Below are 26,145 nucleotides of genomic sequence, written 5' to 3' on the forward strand. Positions count from 1 at the left end.
GTGGGTGAAAAAGCTGATCCCTCCTGTTCTGGGAGCTTCTGGTTGTAGGCCAAAATCTTAGAACAGATTTTTACTAAATGTTTTTGCTGCAGCTATTAACTTACATTGAAAATCAAATATTGAATAATTTTTCTGTAAAATTTAGCAAATTTTTTGTGTAAACATTAGTTCTTAATTTCTTACATATTAGTACATAATATCTGTAAACTCAGATCATTAGATTATCAGATAGGTTTGGCGCTGTACATCTATGCTGTTTTGCTGTGACATGCTGTTTCCTTGTTCCCTGTATAGTTGATTTATATGGTTCATTTCTATATTATTTCATTACGGGGCATTATGCAGAGCCTGAGAAAGAGATTGTGAAGTCTGTAGCCCAAGAATTTTTTTTCTTCAAGAAAGTGTATATATCAACAAACATAATTCAAAGGCATTCTTAATTTTTAAAGGCCTTATATTATAAAAACAATGCTATATTTTATGTTTATGATGCACTTAAATTACAAGATAAATAATTCGACCTCCTGGTGAAACATTGGATCTTTATATTTTTGCCAAATTAATCTGGTGAATATAAGACACCCTGAGTTTGAAAATGCGCAGACTGAAAGGGGGGCACCTTACATAATTTATTGATAGTATCTTAAATAATTAAAGAAAAGCTAGTCATTTGTTCAAAATTCAAGCAGGTGAGGACCTTGCCAGCAGAGGGAGTAGTTCTGTCTTCCATCAGGTTCCCATCATTTTCCCACCTGCCTCAGCCTTTTTCCCAGCCAGTCTCCCATCTGGACCTGGCTCTTGTCAACCTGCTCCTGATGACAGGCTATAATTTTATACTCAATATGGGATTATTCTAAGCTGATTTTAAACTTTAGTATCTTTAACCTGCTACTGCATCACAAACATCAGCTGGATGCTCTGTTTGATATTTGGATATTAGCAATTGTTTTTCAAGGCAGGGCGTGAGCTTTTGGACATCTGTGAATTGCATTTTAGGGTTTCAAGTATCAAAGTACTAAAAAAAGATTTCTGATTTAGGAAGTTTCCCATAAAACATTTTTAATCATGAAACACAAATTTTTCTGTGGGTAGATTTCTTAATATGAAACTAGATGTATAGTTAAGAAAAATGCCTACAATTAATTTTGAATATTATACCATTATTCTGTCCAGCCTATTCATTTCAGTATTTTGTTCATCCCATTTCTGATTTTTCAGAATATGTAAGTTTTTTTAATGTTTTATAGAATAACTTACTTAAAAAGAAACAAAACTAATATAAATAAATGTTCTGCAAAGTATGTTTATTTGAATATTTGAAGCCAGTGTAAATATAATATAAACAATATTTCTGAAAGTAAAACAATGTGTTCTTTAAAAAAGTCTCAATTATAAAGAACCAATATTTTCATATCAAAATTTAGAATATTGAGTATTTGACCATGTAGAAAACACAAAAAGTTGTGGCTCCATTGCCTATTCCTAGTAAAATTTGATATCTTAGCAGTTTTTTTTCGCCATCGAGGTTAGGAATATTTGCCATTAGCCCCTTTGTGGATACGTTTTGAGCTTTAGGATAAAGAACCAAAATATGTTTGTTTTACAGTTTTCCTATGTGAATATTACTATATGATGCTAGGCAGATAATGTTACATTTAGAATTTTTTTAATTTACAAAAGTTCCTCTGTATTCTAAAATTAACCATGACTTGAAGTTCAGTGTTAAATCTGGAAAGATTTAATCTGATACCTTCATCAGTTTATTACAAATATTCTAAATCTCATGATTATGAACAGAATTATTTTCCCACTATCAAATATTTTTTGATAAAATAAAAATCTAATCCACAGGAGCAAGTGACAGCTCTGGAGGAAGTGGGACAAGTTTGTAAAAAGTTATAAACATAGTATAAATAACTTTATTATTTCACAGTCTTGATTTCTGTAGAATGGAAAACCTAATAAGCATGGAAAAATAAATGTCTTATTAAATATCCCCGTATTTATCCTTGGATCCAAGCTTATTTTTTGGATTACAGAACAAAGAAAGGTCTTAAGTTCTCCTATATTCATGTTCTCTGCATATCATTTTTCAGAAAATGTTATAAATTGAGCTGTTGATTATGACATACTTGCTTTTCTTGTGGGTACTCCCCTCCCCGCACTCTCCCAACACACAACCACTACATCATGTATTATGGTCAAACGTAAAGTAACTTAAATATTTATCTAAGTCTTCAAAATTAACTTAATAGTGCTTTCAGGCTATTATAGCCCCAAATCTGTTATTTGTGCCATACTCAAATGAGAGCTCTTCCTTTCATATTATTTTTCCTATCTTTCTTAAATAGTATAGAGTAACTCAGGAACTTGCTCTTACTTGAGGCGTTGCATAAATGCTTTATGTTGATTGATTTACTCCTTTCAAGCTTCTTGATAATTAAGTTATTGGTTAATTACTTCTTAATCCTCTTACTAAAATTTTTTCTGGAAATATATTTTGTGTTCGTACAAATTGCATCTTTTATACTGTTGAGATAATTAGGTTTGGGAAAATAAGGAAATATTGAGGGTTTAAGGTATTCTGATTGTTACTTGGTAACTCTAAGTAGATATCTGAACCATTTTTATTAGAAAATTGTAGGAGCTTTAAATGGCAGTGATTAAATTTTTATCTCTTAACAAAATTCATAGTTTTGACTTTAAGAACTTTGATCTGAAAGGGAGCATTAAATTAATCTTCCTTAATTTAAAATCCATTTAACAGATTTGTTGTACCCTAATAAAAAATGTATTACCATTGTATAATGGCAAACAGGAAACACTCTATGAAACCAAACAGAGAACAGTCAAAACAAATACTCTGAAGGTTTTTTTTTTTAAAATTAAAATTGAAATACAAAGGTAGAAGACTGGACAATCTGATTTGCTTTGCTTATTTGCAACACCATTTGACATATTTTAAATTTAAATGATTAATTAAATTATGTTGCAACAGAAAACTTTAAGAGCCCTTTATGTAACTTAATACAATGCTATTTGAGATTGCCAGCAAACTCTTAAAACTCCTGGACACTGGCTTTCCTCTCTTCTGGCTTCCCTCCTAGTCATGTCTTGGCTACTATCCAGAGCTGACAACTCTCACCCAGGAGCGCAGGGAGATTTGTCTAGGATAAGAAGGATTTTTGAGCCATCCTACATTTTAATATCCAGATGGGCAAGGAGGAGGGGTGGCAATATCATTGTACATACTTGGGTGATGTCATTATAACATACATACACCATAAGCATTAATTTACCCAGATTGGTGAATTCTGAATGTCCTTACTGAAATGTTCCGTACTGGAAACGATATTGTAACAACTTGAAAATTAATGCAAAGATTATGTTCAAATTTAAGTAATTGATGTACAAATACCTCTACTTCTCCATTTCTATCTATTAATATATACTGAAGACCAAAAGGGTTTTACATCTTGGTGAATAACATAAAAACACTTAGAATCTGTTAAGATGAGAATGTGGATGTTCCAGTTTCAAGGCCTCTGCTCAGATCATTATGCTAAAGCTTTCTGAACACTGCTGGTTATATTATGACAATTTATTATCCATAGTGTATTCCTGCTAAAGTGAATTGTGATTATTATGCTTTTATGGGTTTTTTAAGCTGTTAATTTTATATTCTTCTAAGTAAATTCACCTGCTTTTATCTAAAAGACCATTTAGTATTAATATTATTATTTGAAAGACTTTTTGACAAGAATGATTTTAAGGTAAGATTACATCAATAGACCATATTCCTTATGAAGCTTGGAGGTGCAGAAGTAATCTATAACAATTTTTTTAACTTTTTAAAACACATATACGTTTATAAGCCCAAATGTCTTTTATGCTCCTACACATAACTAGAAGGTTGAATAAGTTTATAGTAAAAATAAACATTTTCTCAGTCAGAAACTTAGATGTTATTCTTATGTAATTTCCATTGCTTTTTATTCTATAAATGTTTTTCAGATATCCCTACAACTTTCACAATTAATCTGGTCTGCCACATTATACAAATAATTTTGCAAAATAAATGTGCAGAAAGCAGTAAGATCACTGTGAAACTATATAACTAATTTTATGGTAATAGTATGATGAAAAATTATTCTTGTACTAATACTTTATGGAAGTTTTTTCAATAGACTTTTGTTTATAGTTAATGACTATGATGCAAACCTGTGAAACTTAGAAATATAATAAGTGAAATACATGAATGAGTTTCTGGAAAATTGTGAAATCTAGGCTGTGCATATTTTTCAGCTAGAATTCACTAGTTTTCCCCTTCAAAGTGGATAACTGATTTTTTTTAAATCTCCCACAAACTACCTTTAAAAGACTTATAAAGTTGATAAACATTATAGGATTTAAAATGGTTTATTAGTAAATGTTAAGATTAAATGAAAGAAGTAAATCCTCTTTGAAATAAGCAAATGTCAGGTTGACCATTTAAATACACAGTACCTTGCTTATGTACTATCAGAATTGAAATTTATCTCATCTTTAAACCTTGCAATTTCTGTTATTCATATAATTGAGAAAGTCCTAGTTTATATCACTGAAATCTTGAATAGATGAGTTCTAACAAAAATTGACTTGTATCATTTTAGTTTCAGATATTTAGATAAAAAGGCTTAGTCTTTTATTTATAGATAAAAGGAAATCTGACCTTTTGATTAAGAAATATTGTCAGTAGCCTTTATAAATGCTTGTTCATCTGAGGGTCCATGACAGGAGTACTCTTCCCAGTTGAGTTTATCCTAAAAATGAAATGATAAGAGCCTGCTGGTTATTATCCATGATTCTTCTTAATGGGGGAACCACATGGTTATTCTTCATCTCCCACTTGTTCTCAGCCTTTACTACCAACCCAGCCACACCCCACCCCCACCCCAACATTGTTCAGTACTCAGCACAATGAATCATTTTCAAGTTGACTCATTGTGAACTGTATCCCAGCTGTTGGAATGTCTGGCAGACATTTTTGTTTGGGTGAAGAATAACTGGCTGAAACCCAACCTGGATGAGTTTGATATAATGGTCTTTGGCTAAAGAAATATTGAGAGGAACATGTTTATGGCCTCTGAAGCCCCTGTTATTCCTGGAGTAGGACCATCCCCTGTGGCACAGAACTGAAAGTAAGGAATCAATCTGGATTATTTTCTCACCATTGAATGAAAAATTGCCTTAGAAAAAATAGGCATTTCCAAACTATGTTTTTCTATACTTAGTGTGCCCACGTGATTGAACATATTAAAGACAATTAAGAATAATTATTTTTACTGATTCTTTTTAACAACACTGATCCAAAGGCTGAAACCTTCCTTGTATAATGCTGAAACATTCTTTATATAACACACATTCCAACTTATGAAGGAGTTTCAAATACTGCTCTAGGTGTGAGTTAACCAGTCATTTCAACAGAATGTTTGGTGACACAGGCTGCTATGTGTTTCATAATACCAAGTCAGGTAACATTGACCAGCCCTCTTTAATTTTTCATTCTTAGGCCATCTTTATAAAGGGACTTAAGAAACAAGAATATTAGTAAGCTCAGTTGTAATCATATTCCCAGAAAATGAAAATCTTTTATTATATTTGACCTCTTTCTAACAGGGGATATAGCAGGCTGATAAATTTTCTTGACTGTTTTATATTTCCCATTCTTTTCTTCAAAGATTAGTTTTAAACTGGTGGGCATTACCATTGTATAAAATGAGAGTTTCAAAATTGCAAAATTTTACAAAAAACATTTTCAACTTATCTAGATCTGCCAAGCAAAAAATTGTCTAAGACATCATAGCATATAATCACAGTTTTCTGATCTACCACCCTGTCAGGGGCTAAAAGGAATACTAGATTTCCAGTAATTAAAGAATTAAAAAAAAACCCTACCAGATATTTGATGATTATATTCTTATAGCCAGGAGATTCTTAGTATTTTAGAACTTTTGCTACTTAATAACTGGGCATACTAGGTTGATAAACATATTAACCTATTGTTTTGATCTGGCAAAATGTGACATTTATTAAAATGTATTTAGCAGTATTTCAGTTCATCTCAGATTGTGTCGAGAAATAAAGGATAGGCTACTGGTCTAAATGTTAGTCATCTACCATCTTTTCTTTCCCTTCATTATTATCCCAGAGCCAAATGGCAGCATCTGGAAAGAGAAAACAGAAGACTTCATAGCTAGCCATGTTGCAGTCTCTTAGCTGGTCCTTTCCATGTTTCTAATATGTCACAGAGGACCTCAGCTGTTATAGGGCTGGGACCTTGTCCCAGCTGACAGACGACAGTGGGACTCTTGCCCTATACTTTATGCTGTACCATCTACTGCTTCTGAATCCTGCTGTCTGACAGGTTTTCCAATGGGCATTGGATGAAGTAATTTGAAAAATAATCATGTATGAGAATAAAGGTAGTCTTGTTCCTTAATACAAGTGAAAAATAATCAATTTACGTTCTCTATCAGAACTAATCCATTTATGTCTTCTACCAATTTATGTTTTCCCTTCAGTTCTTCAAATTAGAATAGCATGACTACATGGGCCAGCATTTTCAATTAAGGGCATATTTCCATCCAGTTTTCAGCCTATAATAGCTTTAACTTTTAAGTTATTTCACTGTTGATAGTCTATCTCCACTACAGTTTTTCATGAGATGGCATAGGGATATTTTATAGATATTATACTATTAACATAATATTTAACGTTACTGTTTTGTGTCCATGTTTTGCAGAATAAAGCCATTATTGCCCGTGTCACAACCTTGTCAGATATAGTAGTTGGTCTGGAATCATTTATTGGTTCTGAGAGAGAAACTAACCCATTGTATAAGGATTATCATGGTAAGTACAACCTTCATAATGAGAAGAGCAGGAGCAGGCTGCTTCTAGGTTACCTGGAAGCATCCTGTTCAATCCGAATATCTACTGTCAAGGAGTATGAATTTTATAATACACCTGTTAAATATTTTCCATTCCTGTCCAGTCTTCCATGGCAGCTTATTACCCAACTACATTAAGACTATAGACTATAATAACTGAAAGGAGTCAAACCCAAGTACTGAGGCATGGCTGAGTCAGGTGTATATTTTGTCATCCTAGTGGCTTAAGGTAGCCATGTAATCAGTCATACTTACTAGCCATGTTTGAAATAAATATCGTATTAATTCTAATAATGACAGTTTTCTATAGCAGTTTATACTTTACAAAGCCTAGCCATATGATAAGATACATACTGGATTATATTTACAGATTCCTAGTCAATTACATTTTCAGAAAGAGAAGATCTTTGATTGTATTTGAACTTTTCTCTGTTTACTCATTTTCTTGTTAGTATGAGTTATGAACAAATTATAAAATATTGCCACCTTGATATAAACACAGGTGAATTCATCAGACTTTTACTTTTTTTTTTTTTTTTTTACTTTTAGTAATATTGTCATTTGGTTAATTTGGGGATTCTTTTTAATAAAGAGTCTTATGTAGAACTATATGAATAGTAAAAGTGTAGTACTTAGGTCTTAGTAATATAGGTCTAAAACAAATATAGAATGTAGTGAATAACAGATTTTTACCTATTATTCTTAGTATAAATAAATTATTGCTACCATTGTTATGGAACTACCATACTTCTGTGGAAACCTCTAAAGACTGAGTAGCTTATTTGAAGCCTGCTACCAGATTTTATAAGACAAGTATTACGAGCTTATGCATTTTGTAAAATATTTTATATTCTAAAAAATATTATTTTGATTAAAATATTGCAAAGGTTGAAAGACTATGATTCTTTGTGCTAAAATCTCTGAATTGATAAATTATTTTCCACTGAGTAAAGAGTGGTTCTAATGACTAGTATGCTTTCTGTTAATAAGGAGGACCTGATGATGAAATTATTAATTTATTCTATAAGGCCTCTTGATAGCTAAGCAAGCACATTCAAGGTTAAAATAAGAAACGTACAAATAAAAGTATGGTGTGCCTATTTCTAATAAATATATTTTACTAAATAGTATGTATGAGATAGTCTTAATTTGTAGCCAAAAGCTGTCTTCTTGAAACACCTTTTACATTTTTTTAAGTTTGAAAAATTTTCAGGTATTTTAGTTAATTATTTTTGAAGAGGCCATTTCTAAAGCTAAGTACCTTTAAAGGTTTAACCTAAGACTAATAGATGCATTATTAAGCATTTAAACACACGTACAAAACCTTGTACTAGAGAAGCAGTTCTATAAGTAAGATTTGTCTCTTTGTTCAAATCTGTAATTTGCCTTTCCTCCCCATGTTTTGGATCAGTGTCCTCGGGATGGCGATTTTTAAATATAAGCTGAGTCAGGCAGAAAGATGTAGTGAAGAACCTTCCATGTCTTCATCTGTGGGAAATGACCCCTAGTTTAGTCAGAAACTACATTAGGCTGCACAAAAGCTATCCAGTGCCCTTGTCAGAAAAAATTAGCAAGTGTTTCTACTGACAAGAGGCCAAAGCTCATGGTTTACCTAGCACTGTTGCAAAGCTTATAGCAGCTACATAAAGGTCTAACATGCCATACAAATGAGTGTCTTGGGATGGCATAGGGGTTAATGTTTGGTCCTAGAGTGTACTTTGAAATGTAGTTTTCTTCAATGGTTTGTTCAAGTCATTAATAAGGTACAAAATGAAATATTTTTCATGAGTGCTTCACTGGTTATCAGTAACCCATAAGCCTTGTTTTGCTGGCTGCTTAGTGGTGCATTTAATAAAATAAAGATCACTCAGTGGTGCCGTGGGCAGCATGCAAGGTGATAGCCATATTTGCTTACTGTAAATACAAGAGAAAATCACACACAAACCGGCTGTAGTTTTGACAAGTATTAAGATCCCTCTTTACATCTGTACTTCTGTACCAAAGTGCAATTAGTTTTCCTCGCACAAGCATTTCTGTTTATCTTATTCTGCTTGATTACTTGAGTATAATCACACCATTTGCTTCATTGCTCCTGGTAGTAAGCTCCAGTTTTAAAAGGGGAGGATGCTTGTGTGTAAATTTACAGGATTCTGCTATAAGACTGTTTAATTTATGCATCTGATGACAATGTTTTAAATTTTTTTTCTTTTAATTTCCTTTCCACAAGGCTTGATTCATATACGGCAGATTCCTCGGCTTAATAACTTGATCTGTGATGAATCAGATGTCAAAGACTTAGCTTTTAAATTAAAAAGGAAACTATTCACCATTGAGGTAAGAGAATTTTTATGTTTTAGTTTACAATCTTGAGATAAACTTATTTTTAACTTATTTTTACTTTATTTTATTTTCATATTCACTTATTTTTACTTTAATGAAATTCTTAGGACGTGTTTTATGCTAAGTATTTTCAAGTTCTTCTGATATAACAATAATTTTTTAGACTATTGTTTTATTTTTGCAATATATCAAGTATGGCAAAGATGATTTTCTTTTGAATATCTATTAAAAGTAAGCTCCAAACTTACATGATAAATATGATATGCATATTTCCATGGCTTTGAAAAGCATATTTAATTAAGTGTTAATGAGCTGCGCTTACTTGGGTGTGGAATGTGAATGCTACACACTATTGTCTGTGGCTAAGAGGATTCTTATCTACATTTTAAAAGCATTTTTCTTTACTGTTAATGAAATTACCTTTCCTCGTGTGGAACTAAACAAATTATAATTTACACTAGTGTCTTTAAGTACATTTTCTAAGACACTACAACTTTTTTTGTGACCCTTACGTAAGCAATGGTGACAGAAAGTAGTAGGACAAAAGATTTATTTCAACTTAATCTTCCTAAAGAGCAAATGAACAGAGAACTATTAAGGAATTAGAATTGATGTATTTATTAACGAAGTAAATGCTCAGAGAGAGATGGCTTTTGGGTGATGTGATAGTTATCAGTATAGTCGGTGCAATTTTTTTTTTAACAAAGACATAAAACAGCCAAGCAACCTTGACAAACCATTTTGTTTAATCTCTTTTCAAATGAAAAGCTCCTAAGCAGGCCACTTGTCTTAACTGCTTGAAACCATAAAAAGAGAGAATTGCCACCAATAAATTAGCATATTTTTAACTTCATCACCAAATGATGGTCAATGTGGCTTGGCACTGCTTTGGTGTTTGGGACTTCACCCTTAAGTGACCACTTTGGCCCTTTTTTGACCCTCTGCCCTCTTTAAGCTGGCCACTTGATAAGGTAACTTAATGGTTCTCTCTCTTTTTCTCTTTCCCTTCACATTTGCAAGTAGCACTAACCTATAAATCATTGTAAGGGCCCTATCCAGTGACAAATTAATGTGCCCTCCTCCTAATTAATGGTCATCAATGTCCTTAATTATCTAATCCTATTGAGAGCAGTTAATAGTTAATCAGGCAGCCAGTTCTTCAAGCAGGTCATCTCTGCAGGAGTGTTAGAAGTTTCTCATCTGGGGAAACTCCCTTGAAAAGCCACTTAAAGCCAAAAGAGTGAGAGTGTGGAAATAGTGATTCTTGAGCTAATTTGCTTTAGTTCTCAGAAGAAACCATTGAAGTGGAACCCAACACTGTAATTGTTCAAACATTGTTTCAGCTTTTCTGACAGAATACTGAGTAATGTACCATAATATTGCTTAAAACATTGAGAAGGATACAGTTATAGTTTAGTGTCACAAGGAAAGCATGATTATCATTTTCTTTTGAGTTTATATTTTTAATGGAAGACGTAAGTTTTTTCTCTCCATGTGGCACCTTTTCCCCAAAATCAGTATTCTAACAACCACATCTGAGATACAATTTCTATTACCATACAAACTGAGCAAGATGATTCCCCTGTGAAAGTAAATATTGTACCCAGAGAAGAAAGTAGTACAGTAATGTGAATCATGTTTATGATTTCTCTTTCTCTGTCTCATTGAGTCTTACTGAGAGTTGAGGGAAAGAGAGAAATAAAGAACTTACGTGATGTCAAGTGGGACCTCTCCTCTGAATAACTTTAGGTTCTAATAGTAACTACACTTCACCATCAGAGCTGATGAAAGATCTTTTATTAACCACACAGATTTCTGTTCCATTTTCTCTCTTGTTCCCACTATGGTAAACTAAGAATCACTATAATTGGTCAACCTGTGGTTTAGAAGCAATGTTTGAAAACAAAACACAAACAGACTGTTGTTTCTTAAAATTCTATATAATCAAACTCTGCACCTTTTTGGCTAATAACCTAATCACTTAAGTTTTTTGAGTTTTTTTGTTATTTTAATATAAATATACACATTCTAAATAACTTATTTACTTATGCCATAATACTCAATTTAGTGATTAGAAAAAATAAAAATTAAGGAATCAAACAAACCAAATAGAAGTACATATATAGGTATAATTAGAATAGAATAAAATCATGTGGTTCACCTAAAAGTAAATGTTTTAAATGTAGCATTGTACATTCTAAAATGCATATCCAAACAGATAGCAAGTCTTTGTAATATATTAAAGAAACTAGAAACGGGTAGAAATGACCTGAAAGTAACTAGTTCAAGGATTCCTTTATTGGGGGTAAAATCATCGAGCAAATGCTACTGTTTTAATACTCACAACAAATAAATGTTCTTTTTAAATGTCCTCATATTTTTTTAAAAATAAAATGTAACCTTACTAGCCTGTAAAGTCTATAGGTAGTCTATTGAATCTGAGTCTTACTTTCAGAAGTAAAAGATAGTTGAATCTGACATTGAATCAGACAGTGAATCAGAGTCTCACTTTCAGAAGTGAAAGGTAGTTTAGCAGGGAAAGCAGAAATAACATTTCCAATTCCACAGGCAGATTTGTTACATGTTGGAATTTACTGTCAGTCACATGGTCTCAAAAGGGGGCAAGGTTGGAAACAAGGGGCAAAAGAAGCAGACAAGCACTCTCATCTCTATTTTTAGGGCAACTTTTTTTTAATTTGTTAAGTCATTGCCCTTTATGTGTATGAAAACTGATTATCTTTTTACTAGCAGCTACCAAGGGCCTCTAACAGGTAGAGCAACTTTAACTCATAGTCTCTAATTTCTTTGAGTGATTTGGAGAAAGCAAAGGAATATTTCTTCCTTCTCAGAGTATATGTTGGTATTGTCCAGATTCAAGTGAAAATATTTATCTAATCAGATTAAAAATTTTTGCCGATACCTGTAACTACAAAGCTCTATAAATTAGCCCCTCTACAAAAACCATAGCAGAATCATATCCATACTAATTGCACTAAAATCCTGACATGCATTCTGGATAAGTAAAAGTCAAAGTTTAAACTATGATTTCAGGTTAAAAGAAATAGCTTTCCAATTCTTTGAAAACTGATGACTCTTATAAGCTATATATAGTAACAGTCTGGAGTATTTGATTAACCATTATATACTACTTATTCCTTGATCTTAACCAGATCGAATTTACCTAACCTTGCCTAACCTCCATTTAATCATAGCAAACATTTGTTGAGCCTTTGTTAAGTAGCAAGTACTATATGAGCTTAGTTATATTTTTATATAGTGATTAAATATTTTAAACAAAAGCTTTACTAAGATATAATAATAGATTCAATACACATAAATGGTGTCTTTTTCATCTTTATATCTATCTTAGAATCAAGGACAGGGTTATTTACTTAATAGGTATAAAATCTTTGCTGAAATGTATGTAATATAGATAAATTATGAATGGGCTTTTAAAAATAGTGCAAATAATACAGCTATAAATATGACATAAGCTTCACCAGTCAAGTGACCCATACACACTGTGTTCTTAGTTACATGTAAGATAACTTGAGTACATGGCGTCACTTCCAAGCTAAAATAACTGGTTAAACTTGCATTTCTTAGCTTCTGTAATTTTTGCTTCTTTAATATCAGGCTATCATTAACCAGTTTTTTCTTTAGTAATTATGATGTAATTATAGTACATAAACAAGTAAGATTAGGCAGAATTTGAAATATGGCTGCATGTTTGATGACATAAATGCAACATTTTCACTTGCACTTAATAATATTTTGCTATTTTGGTTTTGCATTTTCAGCTCGATCATACTGTAGCACATTCTAGTCATAAAATTATCTAATATAAATGATAATAATGTATTATTATATTAGTTGCACCATCCATTAAGGTTTTCACAAAGAGAGTTTCCACTTTGGTAATGGGACAGTTTTCCAGCTCAAAGATTCAATGTTTCTAAGTTCAAGTCAGAGAGTACAGTAACTGGGTTAACACTGAAATATACAAAAGACTTATACTGTAAAGAAATATACTGTAAAGACTTACAATATTTACTACGAATTTTCAATATAAAGATTAACACTACTTGTGTAGGCTGTAATTGGTCAAAAAAATAGTGTCAAAGTAAATCATGTTTACTCAAGGTTGTCTTATCATACTTTGTCCCTAATTCAGAATAGGACCTCAGTACCTCTCCAGTCACCAAGAACTTTTCCTCACAAAATAATTGACCAACCAGTTTTTATTAAGTAGCTATTATTTTTTATGTACTCATGTAATAGATTTATTCTCAAGTATTAAGACTAGAATAGAATCAATATAAATTAGATTTATAATTATATTGCCACATAACTTGGTACTATTCAGCAGGATTATTCAATAAGATTATTATTTACATATTGGAAAAGCATAAACTCTTACAAATTACAGGGGTGCTAGTAGCTATGATAATGTGTAATAATTTGGAGTATTTCATTATATGTTTGGTCCTAGGTTTACTTTATTTCCTATGCTTATTTTCAGCAGCCTTTCCAGTTTTTAAATGAGAAGTAGAACGTTGAATATGTTTACTGTATCTAGAGATGGGAGCGGGATGGTTAACTTGCTTGTCAACTCACAATTATGTTACTAAAATAAAATAATGGAAATATAAATGTCTGGCTTGGGAGCCTTCTTAAGTTGTAGCATCATGGGCTGTAGTCCAATATACTACAAATATTGTTTGCTGTTTCAACTAGCTTTTATTCCTAGATACACTGCAGCTAGCAGAAAGAAAAGAAAATCAAAGTTGAACATAGGCATCTATTCATTTAGATTAAATCACTTGTCAAAAATAAACCCAAATTAACATTTTTTAACAATGGAAATCTAATTTTTTACATGTGTACATTTTGATATATTCATTATATTATCATTCTCATGTTTATGCTTTTATTCTCAAGTAATATCAGCATATAATAGCATTACATAGGTTTCAAAGAATCATCAGAAGTTGGTTTAATACTTACTACACTTTATATATTTCACATGCCATAGTTAACCTATCAAAAGTGCATACCACCTTAAGGAGAACACAGTTTTGAGAATCTGTCTAATCCTATTTCTTCCCACTTTGGAATCTTAATTAGAAGAGATAAGAAAAAAAAAACATCATTTAACTAAATTATTGTCTTGAATCTGTAGCAAAAGGTATAATCCGCAATTGGGCCAATTAGTGAACCCCATAGTTAGCTATGCTGCAGCAAACAATTTGATTAGATCTGACACCATCCTAGTTCCCACTGTTGTTTTGCCAGGTATGATGGTCAGACTTCAAAGAGCTTGAGGCATCAGCAGGGCAAGGTTTGGAGGCCAGCTTAGGTCCGGTTGTTAATCTCTCTGCTAAAACCACAGCAGCTCTCACACAAAACAAGCTTACACGACACAATCATGCGGTATTAAAGTTAGGGTTGAGTCATGCCAATTTCCCTTTGATTTTTTGATGATTGACCAAAGATGGCTACATGACTAGACACATGCTAAAAGTATCCTGATTAGGTAAGTTCCCAAAATATTTGAAGTATTTTTTAACTTCCTATATAAATGTTGTGAAAGCTTATTCCCTTTGATCAAACCTTCCAAAGTAATAGTACTGTACTGGGGAAAAATGAGCATTTCTTACCGGCAACCTAAATATCAAACTTTTCACTTACCTCTTTATATAAATTTGTCTTTATATTAATAATTCCTTAAGGAGAATATATAAGGAAATTGTTTCTAAGTGGTAAGCTTTTGAAAAATCTATTAAGCACTTTGAAAGAAAAAACATTTTTCCCTGAGTCATTTATGTTCACTGACAGTTTTTCTGAAATTTCTTTATAATTGTTTTCCACTTAAATGTTGAGTAAAGTGCCCTTCCAAGATGTGGTTGCATAAGTGTTCTTTTCTCTGCATTCTGATTTGTTGAAATATTGCAGTAATAGTGACATGTTTCCATTCTGAGAAAAGCCTAAGGCTGCTTTAGTATTATTCCAAATGATTGAAACTGCCATCTTGCTGACTTTCCCTTAGGCAGTGTAAGGCCTGTTTGCTTCTGTGTTCATTTCACATGCTTCCTGTTAGTTTGGCTGGCAGAACATCATTGCTTCATTTGGCAAGGAAGAGTAGATTCATATTTGGCTATTATATGTCTTAAAGTTTCTGTGTGGTCATCAACACGTAGGATATGAAACTTATAATTAGTTATATCAAATGAATCATCTTTCTTTGAGAAATATAATTAAAATATGACACCTTGACCGTAATTTTTATATGAAAATCTTCATTTTATAAATTGAACTTAGGGTCTAATATTTTACATTGCACTATTTATTTATTCATAACTAAGTTACTCAGGAAATTTAAGAAAAGTTGCACGAAGCAAAGTCAAATATTTAGAATCTTACTAACAGTCTCTCATAAAGATACCATGGTTACCTGTAATGCAGTTATCTCAATTTTTAGACCAGGAGGATACAGCCTCAGCATTGTCTAAATATGCAAAGGGGAAAAGGTCTCTTCTCCCTTCTTCCTAAATTTTGCAGACATAAACATTTATATATGTGTTTTATGGTTTGGCTCCAAGAAAATTATATTGCAGTACTTCGAAGATTTTCTTCAAGACTTTGTAGAACTGCTGTAGCAGAATTAGTCCAGTTTACATGATACTCTCTGAAACACTTCTTTTCATAATGTGTCATTTATAGTGTCTAAGGAAGATAGAAAAAAAGAAAACAGAAAATGATGACAAATCACAGCTATTTCATTTCCTCACTTAAATGTATTTTTCAAGTTCCTAGAAAGTAAGAAGATACATTTTACTAGTATATCCTCCAAGGTGCCTGTAATACAAATGCTTAGTAAATATGGTATCCTTAAGCTTGTGATGTAGGTAGTTTTGCAGATACTTTTGTACCTAAAACATTTCAAGTTTAGTCCTGCCTCAGTGCCTTTGCACAGCAAATGTTCAGAATCCTCATCCCTCTGATCTTTTCAAGACCTTTTCATGTCATTTGGATTGTAAATTAACTATCTCAACCTGCTCCTTAGAGAAGTCTGACTGGCCTGTCTGAAGTGTTCACTGAGTTACTCACCCTCATGTACTGTTCGAATTCTCAGTGTAATGTATTTTATAATTGTTCATTAGTTTATTTGTTTATTTTCCCAACCTCACCACTAAAATGTAAGCTCCACAAGAGTAAGGACATAGTATGTCTTATTTGCAGCTAAATCCTGAGTATGTGTAATAGATGCTCCATAAATATTTGTTAAATTGTGAAACTACAGTTTTTAAAGTAACTCATGCCTACTGTAAGTTTCTTTAAAAACATATATTGAGTATCTAATTTGTTCTAGGTATTGTGTTGGGTGCTTTCATATACATTATTATATTTAATTTTAATCCTCACAGGAACCCTTGCATACATACTATTTCACATATTTAATAAAAAGAAATATACAGGAGTTATATAACCTTCCTTCCCAAAGTCATACATCTGTGGTTACAGCCAGGATTAAATTCAGATCTTCTGAAGTCATATGCAGAATAACACTGGAAAGCTAACATGTTCACAAACTCTGTTAATTATTATTAATTTTAAAAAAATAAGTTTTATTACATGTTTAACAGAGGGCTAGGACTACTGCAAGTGCTTAAAGGCATTATTTCATAGACCTTACAACTACCCATATAACATTATTATCTTCATTTTACAAATGAGGAAACTTACAGTTTGGAGAGATCAAGCAACTTAACTTATCCGGAGTCACAAAACTGATAACTGGCAGAAATGACACTTAAATTGAAGCCCGTTTTATTCTAAAGCCTGTGCTCTTAACCACCAACTATCTGCCATGCCCTAAGCTGTACTGCTATCTCGTCTTCATTACATAAGCCAGAAAGCCTGTGTCCTGAAGGATTCTTCAATAAAAAATGTTTTTTTAAATCTCAGAAAGTGTGTTAATGTGATATATATATATATGTAACATTCATATTAAAAATTCTTCTGTTCCTTAGCATGCATTTCTACTTTTTGTAAAATACATTATAAAATTATGATAGGATTAATCACAGCTTCTCCCTTATATAACATGATGTTATTTTATATATATATATATTCATATGTATGTGTGAATACATTAGGGTGATGATATTCTGTTTTTTACTTATTTCTAGTAATATGGTAGGTTTTTATGGAAAAATTAATTTGCAAAAAAAAAGCTATTCTCTAAAATACTATTTACTGTTATAGGATTTCTAAATCCAAAAGAAAGTGAGAAAGTATTGTATACAAAGAAATGTAGTTTTCCTTATCAACTATTTTGATACAGTCTAAAAGTGTGCCAAATTTAATTACAATATATTATGATTGTACTCACTTAAGTTCTATGTTCAGGTACTTTTACCAATATTAATTTGCTTATAGCTAATCAACCTGTTTTTGTATTTTAAATTTTTCTAAGGTATTTTACATTTGTTATTTTCGGAGCATCAAAAATTATCCTGCGAGATAATCAAGGTATATACAACTTTTAATAAGGGTCTACTGAATTCATTTTTCAAATTTCTAATTTTTTCCTCCCCTGTCATCATAACTGGTTCTAATGAAGGTTTGATTCTTTCGTATTAAGAGCTATTTTTCTCTTTTGCAAAAAGCTTGATTTGCTGGAAGTTCTTTAAATACCATCTTTAAGCAAAATTAAGCAACAAATATTATGATTGTAAAATGTTTTCCTCTTTTATTGATGAATATTATGAAAAAGTTTTCTGCATTTTAGTAATACGAAGAAATTATGTTCCTCATTAAGAAAATATAATGATAAATGTAAATTATTAGTTTTTAAAAGGTAGAATTGTGGACCATAATAAATAATTAAGAGAAAGTAGAATGTAATGGGAATGTCTTTAACCCAAAAACTGGTAAAGCGGTTCTCTTACTTAAGTAGAAATAAAAAATTTGGGAAATTTATTACTGTCATCACTCCAAGTCACAGTAGACATTTTACAGAGTAGCCAGTTTAGGTTCTTTGTATCTGGTATCGTGAAATTCACTGGACTGTTTTGTCAGGTGCTGTCAAGTCAACCCACCATTGTTGTAGAGAATCAAACTAAATCATTTTGGCATGAGCCTTCCAGAAATAAGATACCCAAGATGAAGGGTTTAATGAAATTGAGTATTTGGCTGCAATTTTTTGTCAGAATGTCAAATATATATTGCACTCATTCAAAAATTTCTGAGTAAATCAGTTGAAATACCTGACCCTATGCTTTATTGAAAACTTGTTTCAAATATTATTGCTCAATATAAATGATATTTGGAATGTATTTGGGTGTTTTTTAAGGTATAGGATTCTTCATTGAACATTTCAAATAATAAAACTTGAAAGTATATAGTCATTTAATAAAAAGAGAGAAGTATATTTTACTACAATTAAAGTTTTCCATTATAGGCTCAGTGCAGTGGCTCACACCTGTAATCTCAGCACTTTGGGAGGCCGAGACAGATGGATCACTTGAGGTCAGGGGTTCCAGACCAGCCTAGCCAACCAAAATAGTGAAACCCCATCTCTACTAAAAATGTAAAAATTAGCTGGGCGTGGTGGCAGGCGCCTGTAATCCCAGCTACCTGGGAGGCTGAGACAGGAGAATTGCTTAAACCCAGGAGGTGGAGGTTGCAGTGAGCCAAGATCGTGCCATTGCACTCCAACCTGGGCAACAGTGGGAGACTCCATCTCAAAAAACAAATATCAATTTTGATTGAACTATCTTTGTTTCCAAAGGCTATTAAAAGCAAAGTTGTATTTAATTACATTTCTTGTCTTTAATTAATGAAATGTTTATTAATTTTCTAAATAATTATATGAATGAAAAAAGCTTATCTTTCTGATCAATAGTTATTTAAAAGTCATTATTATAGTGTAGACTTAAATGCCTCAAACTTTTCACTTACATATTTTGAAACGGGCTTTTTTGTTGATATTCCTGCCGGATCCGTAAGAAATATTTTCCCAACTTGTACTGTAGCTATGGTGTAGCATTGAAAAAGATTGTAACAAAAAGCTTCTTGGTGCAATTAAAGGTCACTTGTACATATTGTAATAGGCTACTCATTTACAAGATCTTTGTGAAGGGTCAGTGCTGTAGCATGAAATGGATTGCCCTTGTTGATCCTGTAAATAAATGGGTCAACTTATCTTGTAGTCAGTAGGCAAAGAAAAGGCTAGCACAAAGTAGCTTATCAATATTTTTACAAACAAAATGCTAAAATGTTGACCAAAACCAAATGCAATAGGACGATATACTTGATATAAATAATAATAGAAAATGATTAAAATACATAGTTACAGCTTTTAAAGGAAAATTGCTTACACATATGTATACACATATGTACTTGTTTTTTTAACATATGAACCATATTTAAGTGTAGCAAAACACAACACAGTGATAGTGTTCAACTCTCCTTTACCATAAAACTAGCATGTTTCAAAGTAGTTGGGATTTATACAGTCTATCTTTTCTGCATTGAGATTCAAAATTTGTCATGCATAAGTATGAAAAAGGAATCCAACTAGATAGTGATTTGTTTTAATTATATTTCATAGCCTTTTCAATAAGTCTTAGAAAAAAATGGTGGTCCAGATAAAGTATTAGTAATGATCTATTCTGAATGAATTAATAATGATCTGTACTAAATACAAAGAAAATACTTTCTTTCAACAATTTTAATACACTTAGATTTTACATGTTATGTATGTATATTTGTGAGATACAAGTCATTTTTTTAATCTCAAAGAAATTTTAAAAATATAATGAAATATATTTGTTCAACACTTTCTAGATTCTTCTCTCTATACTTGCATATTCAGACACAGCAACCATACACAGACCCCCTTAATATTTTTTATTGCTGTGTACTATCAAAAAAATGAAATTTCTAGTCAATGTCAAACAATACCTTCTAGGATTAACAAAAGTAATTTAACAGTGGGTTTGAATCAAGAAGCAAATAATGATAACCTTTAAAAACCTGTAGGACTGATTGGTGTATAAAAATACTAAGGCCAAAGGCCAATCATGAAGTAAGTAGCCAAGAAGAGCACTATTTCAAGTAATCTTCTCTGCTTTTTATTTAGTTCTTGAATATCCATTCTGCACTGTTTTGTTTGTTTTGTTTTGCCATACTTTAGTACACCGAAAACATCATGCATTTCTTTTATAAAGTATCAAACATTGGGAAAATGTCATTCTTTTAGAGCATAGGTGTTATAAACGTAGGTATTTTTATTCATCGTTGTATCTTCCTTTCCTAGTTCATTGCCTGATCATATAAGTGCTCATCAAATATTGCATGAATGGATAAATGAATGAATGTCCTCTTGATATTGCTCAAAACATGTAAGAGGGTGTGACCATTAAAAAAACTCATTTCAGATTATACGGAATAGTTTGATAGTGTGAATACAGTTTTCTTTAGATGCTTAATATATTTCTAAGGTTTTACGTAAGTAAAACAACCTTCAAAAAATATCAGCTAATAAGATAATGAGCTGTTATTGTTGAAAACAGTTCATGAGACTTATGAGTTACAGATGAAATAATTATGTAAAATGGAATTTTAACACATTTTGGATATTCTACAATTTTATTTAAATACACATTATCAGTAAAGTAACTGATATCACTTCCATAACAGAATCTAGGACTAATCCTTATTGAAGAATCATCCTATTGAGCTCTTTATTATACACTTGAAGCTGACAAATTCCAATCTGGTTCTTCAGTTTGGCTTGTTCAGAATTTTTTCCTGAGAAACCATTCTGATCCAAACAGAAATTTAAATTAAGGACAATTATATGTAGGAGAAAAGCTTTACAGTGTGTGATTTATAACTGAATGCATTTCATTAAGATATGTTATTGACTTAATGTGTAATTCAGTCAAAAACAAAAAAAGTACATGTAAAGATATTTTGGAAATGTGATCTAGTCTTAATAGTACTATAAACATGAGCAATTTCTTTAGCATTCAATTATTATAACATTCCAATCATTTCATTGGAAATGTTCTTAAGCTTTTGTCCACATAAAAGTGGGTAAATAAAGGGCAGTATTAAAGCAACTATGCCCCTGTTGCAATAGAACATTGGATTAGCAAACTATGGCCCATGGGCCAAATCCAGCTCCATGTTGTTGTTGTTGTTGTTGTTTTAATACATTTTATTGTAACAGCCATTCCTATCATTTTGTCTATGGCTGTTTTCACAGTGCATCACTAAGTTGAGATCTTACGACCTGCGAAGCCAAATATATTTTCTGTCTCGTCATTTACAAAGAAAATTTTCTATAAAGAAGAACCCCTACTTTAAAGAGCCGCATACTTTAAAGAAAATTTACTGAGAGAGTTGTCAATTTGGTGATAATGATTTATACTCTTAAAATTAAGCTTTATTTGAAAAATAACACATACAGTCATTTGCTGTGTAATTTGCACTTGTAGAATTTATGCAATGTCTTTGACAAAATACCTAGATTTTTCAAACAGTCTGCATTAATGTCTCTCTGAGAAAATACCTAGATTTCATAAAAGGTTAAAATTGGAAGGGAGCTTAAAGTGCTTCAAAGCCAGCTTCTCATTGTGTGCACATATTTTCTCATCCAGCCTCTCTGTAATCATGTGGAACTCACTTTCTTAGAGGCACCTCATTTCAGTCTCTACCAGATTCTTTCAAATGCTAAAGCAACCTCTTAACCATTAGTACTAATTCAGCTTTCTGAAGACACAGATAAATTGCTATTTTCTATACAATGTTACCAGATCGATAATAAATACCTAATATATGAGAAACAATTGTAATGTATAAATATATATTAGTTTTCATTAGATTTATATTTCTTTTATAAAACATTATAAATTTAACCATTTTATGGTGTTTATTGTACATTTAACTTAGAACCTTAAGCACAACATCTTTTAAAGAAACCTTTTTTTAAAATAAAGCATTAACTAGAAATGTTAAAAGTTTTGAATTCTGAAATTAAAATCCTTTATGAATTGTAGCTTCATACAATTTAAATATTAAAATTCAGTGTTTTCATTTGTAGCATGTTTGAATACACAGATGACTTCAGATTATTAAAAGTTATAAAATCAACTTTAAATGTGATAGAGTTTTTTATTATAATCTACTTAAGATTTTTTTACTATACAGTAAATTGATCAAAATGTAACATTAAACTTTTGATAACTGAATATTGAGAGGCATAAGGATACATTTCTATATTGGGCGTAAGGATATATTGATTTTATTAGCGGAAGTATACTCAAAAAGTTTAATTGTTCATTAGCCACACTATCCAGTGTCTATAATTGATAGTCAAATTAAAACAGTAAGTTTAAGTGGGTGCTATGAAGTCTTGCTTGCTTATATGCATTTTTTTTAATGTAGGAATTTCTTAAGTAAACAAGATCTTACTGAAGTTTAAAGTGTGAATATATTATTAAAAGTAATGTTGGTCCTGGTAAGATTATTTTTAAGCTATAGGATGCTGTAGCTGGAATATTTTGGCATTTTGGTTAGGAAATTTAAACACGTGCACATTTTTACTTAATAATTGCTTTTATTTAAGCTAATGTAAGTTATTTTAAAATAATTATATAAACACCAGTGTCCTTACCATTTGAAAATTATTTTTAAATTATGTAAAACAAAACTTCTTTTCAAAGGTGTTTACAATGTAGAATAGAATAGAAGATTGCATGAAATCACACAAAAAGAACTCAATGTAGTGTTTTCAGCCTAATAAAAATGTTGTAAAAATACTTGTAAGCTTGAAAATCACACTAGCTATTCTTGTTTCAAATTCTGTTTAATATATTGTTCTGTATGATTTTATAATAAACAGATTACTCCTTGAACAGGAATTAAGAATAAAGCTGCCAGGAAGGGGTTTTGTTGTCAGAGTAGTTCCCGCCTCATGTTTTGTAAGAGATTTCATGGTCCCATTGTAAAGAGTAGATGATTTAAAACGTGTTCCCAAGATAAACTTTCCCATTGTCATTAATGAGGATGGATAATACTGAGTGACAAGTGCATTAGGAATGACACAGAAAGAGCTGTTAGATTTGTCAGAGCGTATCACTTCAGGCATTGACACTTGAGGACATTCTTTTTGTGGATATTTGGTTGGGGGGGAGTCTGATTTAAAGATACCAAAGTTTGTGTTTGCTAATAGAATAATGTATTTTACAATTTATAAATATATATTTTTCAGTGTTTAGAAAATATTTGGAAAGTTATTTAGATTAGGTTCTTCCACATTTTAAATTCATGCTTTTATTATAACCTGATTTCTTCCTGAGAAAGTCATCAAACTGTAAGACATTTGAATATTAAAATAGTCCCATAAAACTAAATTCTTCTTCTAAAAAGTCTTATTTCTGGAAATATGCAGCTGAAGGAAAGATACTAAAAATTAAACAAATTTTTAAAAAACATTTTGCTATCTTACTCCTGTATCTAAAAGGGTACTCCTTACTATGCATCACCTTGAGAATAAAGGTTTTGAAATAAGAAAATACATGTAATTTTATTGTCTCTTTGAAAATACATTACAGAAACATGTTTTAAATATTAATCAATGAGCAATTAATAATGTGTGACTTTTCTGGTATTTAAAGTATTTCCAAACTGTAGTATGCATCTCAATTTCGATTTTGAACATGCAATTGGTCACTTTTTTGCCTTGATTCATCTTTCATGCTGCCAACCAAATTTTGTCTCTGTATACCTTTTTGACACTAATAATGACTGAGTCTCTGTTCATTTGAGTTCAAGATTTCCCAAGCGGCAGTTTGGAGCTGGGATAAACTATCTATCATGATTGCATACCACTAATCTGTCTCAACCAAACCACCCTATGACTGAAATTATACTTGACAGTTTACCTCTTCTTGATGAGCCTGAGGTGAACATAGCTACAGACCATCCCTGGGAGGGCATGGCAACTACTCCATATGCTAGGGAGGATCCTTTTATTTGTGACACAAGACTTAAACTATGCCTGTAGCAAAAGGGAAGTCTCTCTCCCTCTCGCTCTCTCTCTCTAGTACTTTTAATTTTCAGTAGTATTCCTTCTGTACTATAAAGCTTTTTTCACACAAATATGTTTGGTAAATACTTTCTACCATTACAAGTACTTCCTATAGGTTAGCTTCACCATGTGTTTAAAAACTATAAAGTCATTTTTCAAAGTATTTATGCTTTCTAAAATATTATATTATTGATATACCATAATCATCAAATATCAAAGATTCCTATTAGTATTTGACTCTTACCAGTTCTTGAAACATCTCAGTAAATTTTTATATTATAAAAATGTTTAATCGTCTCTCTTCCTTTTTTTTTTTTTTTTTGAGAGATTCTGTGTCACCCAGGCTGGAGTACAGGGTGCAATCATGGCTCACTGTAGCCTCAACCTCCCAGACTCAATTGATCCTCCCTCCTCAGCCTCCCAAGTAGCTGGGACTACAGGCATGCACCACCATGCCCAGCTAATTTTTCTATTTTTTGTAGAGACAGGGTTTCACCATGTTGCCCAGGCTGGTCTTGAACTCCTGGGCTCAAGCAGAGCACCTGCCTAGGCCTCTCAAAGTGCTGGGATTACAAGTGTGAGCCAAGGTGCCCAGCCTAATTCTCTCACTTTAACATAAAATGTTTTTCAAAATAAGTTTCAAATTCTTTTTTTTTTTTTTTTTTTTTTTTTTTTGAGACAGAGTTTCACTCTGTCCCCCAGGCTGGAGTACAGTGACACAATCTAGGCTCACTGCAACCTCTGCCTCCTGGGTTCAAGCGATTCTCGTGCCTCAGCCTCCCGAGTAGCTGGGATTACAGGAGTGGGCTACCACACCCGACTAGTTTTTGTGTTTTCAGTAGAGACAAGGTTTCACCATGTTATACAGGCTGGCCTTAAACTCCTGACCTCAGGTGATCCTCCCATCTCAGCCTCGAAAAGTGTTGGGATTACAGGCATGAGCCACCACACCCAGCCTTCAGATTCTTTAAATATTTTTAAAAATAGATTTGAAGAGAATAATAAACTGAACACTATAGCAGAAAACATTTTAATTGTTTTAATAAAGATTCCTTTTGTAGGCTGGGTGCAGTGGCTCACGCCTGTAATCCCAGCACTTTGGGAGGCCAAGGTGGGTGGATCATGAGGTCAGGAGATCGAGACGATTCTGGCCAACATGGTGAAACCCTGTCTCTACTAAAAATACAAAAATTAGCCAGGTGTGGTGGCGTGTGCCTGTAGTCCCAGCTACTTAGGAGGCTGAGGCAGGAGAATCACTTGAACCCAGGAGGCGGAGATTGCAGTGAGCCGAGATTGCGCCACTGCACTCCAGCCTGGACTACAGAGTGAGATTCTGTCTCAAAAAAAAAAAAAAAAAAAAAAAGGTTCCTTATGTAGACTTAATTACCATTTTTACTATCTAGAGAAATGTAAAGTCTAGAGAAAAATGGCTACCTAAGAAAATTAACTTACTTACTATTTACTGCCTTTCATCTTTTTTGTGAAAATGGCTCTCCTTTGGAATTAGGAAATATCAACATTTTGAGATGATGTAAAAAGAGTGATTAAAAGACTTACTAATGCCCTGAAAAAAGAGAAATCTGAAGTAATTTTCAAAAATGTGTTAATATGTGGAGGAGTTAATAGTAAGGCTAGTTTTTACAACCAGCATGGAGGACCAAGTGAGCAACAGACAAACTGTAAAAGGAAAGATTGAGGTTATTTAAACAAAGGCTTTTGGATATTAAAATACTTTATCATAGACCACATATAGATAAGTTTATTATAA

At 32.0% G+C, this 26,145-nt stretch overlaps 1 protein-coding gene across 6 annotated transcripts in view; it reads left to right on the forward strand.

Annotated features, from left to right (window-relative positions):
* Nucleotides 1-26,145, forward strand: part of ELP4 (elongator acetyltransferase complex subunit 4) — a 274,679-nt gene that overhangs the window by 131,391 nt on the left and 117,143 nt on the right. For 4 of the 6 annotated variants that reach the window (XM_003830413.6, XM_008955877.5, XM_034932357.3 and 1 more), the window contains exons 8-9: nt 6,785-6,893; nt 9,159-9,265. In XM_003830413.6, coding sequence (XP_003830461.1) covers nt 6,785-6,893; nt 9,159-9,265 — 216 coding nt within the window. Of the gene's footprint in view, nt 1-6,784; nt 6,894-9,158; nt 9,266-21,551; nt 22,439-26,145 lie in introns of those variants that run through there. The other 2 variants (XM_055094261.2, XM_034932359.3) reach the window with 2 other exon arrangements.

This window comes from Pan paniscus, chromosome 9, assembly GCF_029289425.2.
Source record: "Pan paniscus chromosome 9, NHGRI_mPanPan1-v2.0_pri, whole genome shotgun sequence".
Classification (NCBI taxonomy): domain Eukaryota; kingdom Metazoa; phylum Chordata; class Mammalia; order Primates; family Hominidae; genus Pan; species Pan paniscus.